A 2,830-nucleotide genomic window follows, 5' to 3' on the forward strand; every position below is an offset into this window, starting at 1 on the left:
TACAGTGTAAATTGAATATAACTCATGGCCTGTTAATATAATGCTGACAAAAACATAATCCAGAACAAGCAATGTCATCTCTGTGAGAAATGAAGAAATTTGCTGAATTGTACAACATTTCTGAACAATTGCGAAATCTGTGAATTCCCGAAAGTCCACAGTCTGGCCCATGACTGGGAAACTGGTCAGTAGCAACAAACTTTGTACCCTCCCCAAATTCCAGTCAGTGGTTAAATACACCAACGGTGGTTACAACTTAGACTGAGGGAAGAAACAACATTGACAACATGACACAAACTACAACAAGAAGAGTTCTACTTTGCTTTTGCTCACTGACAGGTAAGAAGGCAAGCCATGATGGGGTAGAAACTTAATTGAGCCTCCATATTCATTATATGTGTTTGAGTTTATGGTAACAATGTATTTAAACACAGTAGGCCTACATGCCAAGTATCAACCTGTCACATCATGGCACTAATTCTTCAATCAGCAGAACAACTATGCATTGGCAGAGACAAGGTTGAGACTGTTGTGTAATTCGGAATGTTTTTGTGTCTGCCAGCTGTCCTCTCATATGCTGTTGCTCAGGAGGAAGATGTTGGGAACAATAGCTGCTCCTCAACCACCTTGATGTTTAAACAGCTCTCTACTCAGCTTGCAGTATGGATAACTTCATCACTGAATTTAGTCTAAAAACTGTTTAATCTGTGGTCAACTTTTACCAATAATGCAATGCTGATTAGTTGCTCTTGGTAAATCTAACTTGAAGTTGACATGTTTTGGTACTTCGATTTCAAACAGATGTATGACATCTCTTTCAACTATCTGTCAACAGGAGGCAACACGATGTGCTGAAAACATTACTAGCGAGTGGAGCGATGACCAGACTGCTCTTGTGATTAACTCCCTACAAACACTGACAGTCATTCTACAGAAACATCAAAAAACAGGTAAGAGTCCTGAGCAAAACACAGATCTGTGTACAATAAGAGTTTGTTGCTGACAAATACTTTATTGGCCTCAAATAAGCTATGGCAGAGCAAAGGGTCTCTTTTAGTGTAACCCATAATTACATTGGCTTTACTTTTTTCTTTCTAAATGTATTACCTAAGTAATTATTGTGTTTCTGTGTGTTTTCCTTGTATAGTTTGCCAGGACGTTGAGCCCAAACAGTGTCCAGCTGCAGTAGCCCAGAGTAAAGGAGGACTTGTGTGTGTCACCATCAACAAGAGGCGTTACTGTAAACCCATGTGCAATGAGGTACTCTTTCCTGCAACATCACAGGCCTATGAGCTAAAAGCCTCTTATAATCACATTGTATGGTGGCACAAAGATTAAATATGCAGTATTCTACAATAGGCTATTCCTTTATATGAAACACAAACAGTTTCTGCAACAAAAAAAAGAATTTCTACAGAAAATGGGGGAAAGTAAAATAAATAAATAAATGTTTGGTCCTTAAAGGGATACTTCAGGATTTTGGCAACGAGGCCCTTTATCTACTTCCCCATGAAATCGTGGATACAATTTGTATGTCTCTGTGTCCAGTTTGAAGGAAGTTAGAGTTGGTTTTACGAGCCAATGATAACTAGGGCTAGCACAATGGCTGGAAGTCTATTGGTATCTGCTAGCATTCTAGCAAATTATTAATTATTTGCCATATTTGCCTCATTAATAGTAATGTATTCACTACACAGGGCTATGACTTTGCGTTCTTGAGGAACAGTCGTCTGTATGAGGAATGCAGTGCAGACACCAGATTCAAATGGACAACCCATTACATTGGAGGGAACAAGCTGGCCGTTTGCAACAGTAAGTCCCCTCTGTAAATCATCTGTAAAGTCTCTCTGTACCTCCACAGAAAGGCCATGGTGGACAGCTTGTAGAGCTGTAATATGTAATACTGTAACTAAAACATCCTCTCATTCTGTTGTAAAGTATTAAGTCATATTGAAATATTGATGACATTTTCCAAAGTCAATGCTGTTCAAAAGTGGTAAGAATGTGTGTCCCTTTTTAAATGCAGAATCCTCGAGATCTATTGCAGGAGCTAAAACAGCCTACTTTCCCAAGAACCAGGACTGCCTGACTACCAAGAGTTACAATGATCTTGAGGCTCAGCTCATTGAGCAGTTCGAAAATGAGCTGAAGGACATCGAGGGAAAAACAGAATACTCCTGTCTCGTCTGTGGATAACCATAACAGAGAGGAGTGAGACTAGAAGGGAAAGCTATAAGTGGAAATGAATGTGTACAGTTTGCAACAAACCCACCCAATCTGTGTGACACCTAAACCTGAAGTGCTGGTTATTAATATAAATATCGTCACACAAAGTAATGTTGCTACAGAAACATGACATGTATTACAAAGACAATCCACAAGTCAGAAAAAGAAAGTGACGATGACAAAAGAAAAATAAGCACATTTGACATTAAACCATTTCTTCCATACTTCTGTTCTGCTGAGCACAAAGATATCAATCGTCTTCATTATTCTCCTCATTAATGTTGAGAGTTTTAGCAGCTAGTAAGAGTGCAAGGATTATCGTAGCAGAGTAAAATAAATCGTATCTCTGTCAACTTGAACGACATATGAGGTTTAAGATCCTACTAGCTCTGAAGCGGTAGACACCAAACGTTCTTCATGCAGGTTGCATATTTCTTATTTGATGTCCTTCAAATTCAAATACAAAACGCAGTTGTTAAATGATCAGACTACTATAATCTCAAAGGATATATAATAAGCATTCTAAAATCCCAAGTGATGTGAGGATTAGCATAATACTGACAGTTCAAAAGCTGCAAACCACTTTGTAAAATGGCCTGATTTG

General features: G+C 38.6%; 1 protein-coding gene across 1 annotated transcript; it reads left to right on the forward strand.

Moving 5' to 3' along the window:
- The first annotated feature begins 203 nt into the window (after window positions 1–203).
- si:ch1073-126c3.2 (uncharacterized protein LOC555816 homolog) lies at window positions 204–2,474 on the forward strand. The gene is made up of 6 exons (XM_038991963.1): window positions 204–339; window positions 563–660; window positions 836–950; window positions 1,148–1,260; window positions 1,698–1,812; window positions 2,027–2,474. The coding sequence occupies exons 1-6, from the start codon at window positions 288–290 to the stop codon at window positions 2,194–2,196; spliced, it is 663 nt and encodes a 220-aa protein (XP_038847891.1). The 5' UTR covers window positions 204–287; the 3' UTR covers window positions 2,197–2,474.
- The last annotated feature ends 356 nt before the right edge of the window (window positions 2,475–2,830 follow it).

The sequence above is a fragment of the Salvelinus namaycush genome, chromosome 4, assembly GCF_016432855.1.
Source record: "Salvelinus namaycush isolate Seneca chromosome 4, SaNama_1.0, whole genome shotgun sequence".
Lineage (NCBI taxonomy): Eukaryota > Metazoa > Chordata > Actinopteri > Salmoniformes > Salmonidae > Salvelinus > Salvelinus namaycush.

Coding starts and splice junctions, on each gene's coding strand:
- si:ch1073-126c3.2 (XM_038991963.1), top strand. CDS start 288: ATGACACAAACTACAACAAGAAGAGTTCTACTTTGCTTTTGCTCACTG. Junction 951..1,147: donor ACAGAAACATCAAAAAACAG/GTAAGAGTCCTG, acceptor TTCCTTGTATAG/TTTGCCAGGACGTTGAGCCC. Junction 1,261..1,697: donor GTAAACCCATGTGCAATGAG/GTACTCTTTCCT, acceptor TTCACTACACAG/GGCTATGACTTTGCGTTCTT.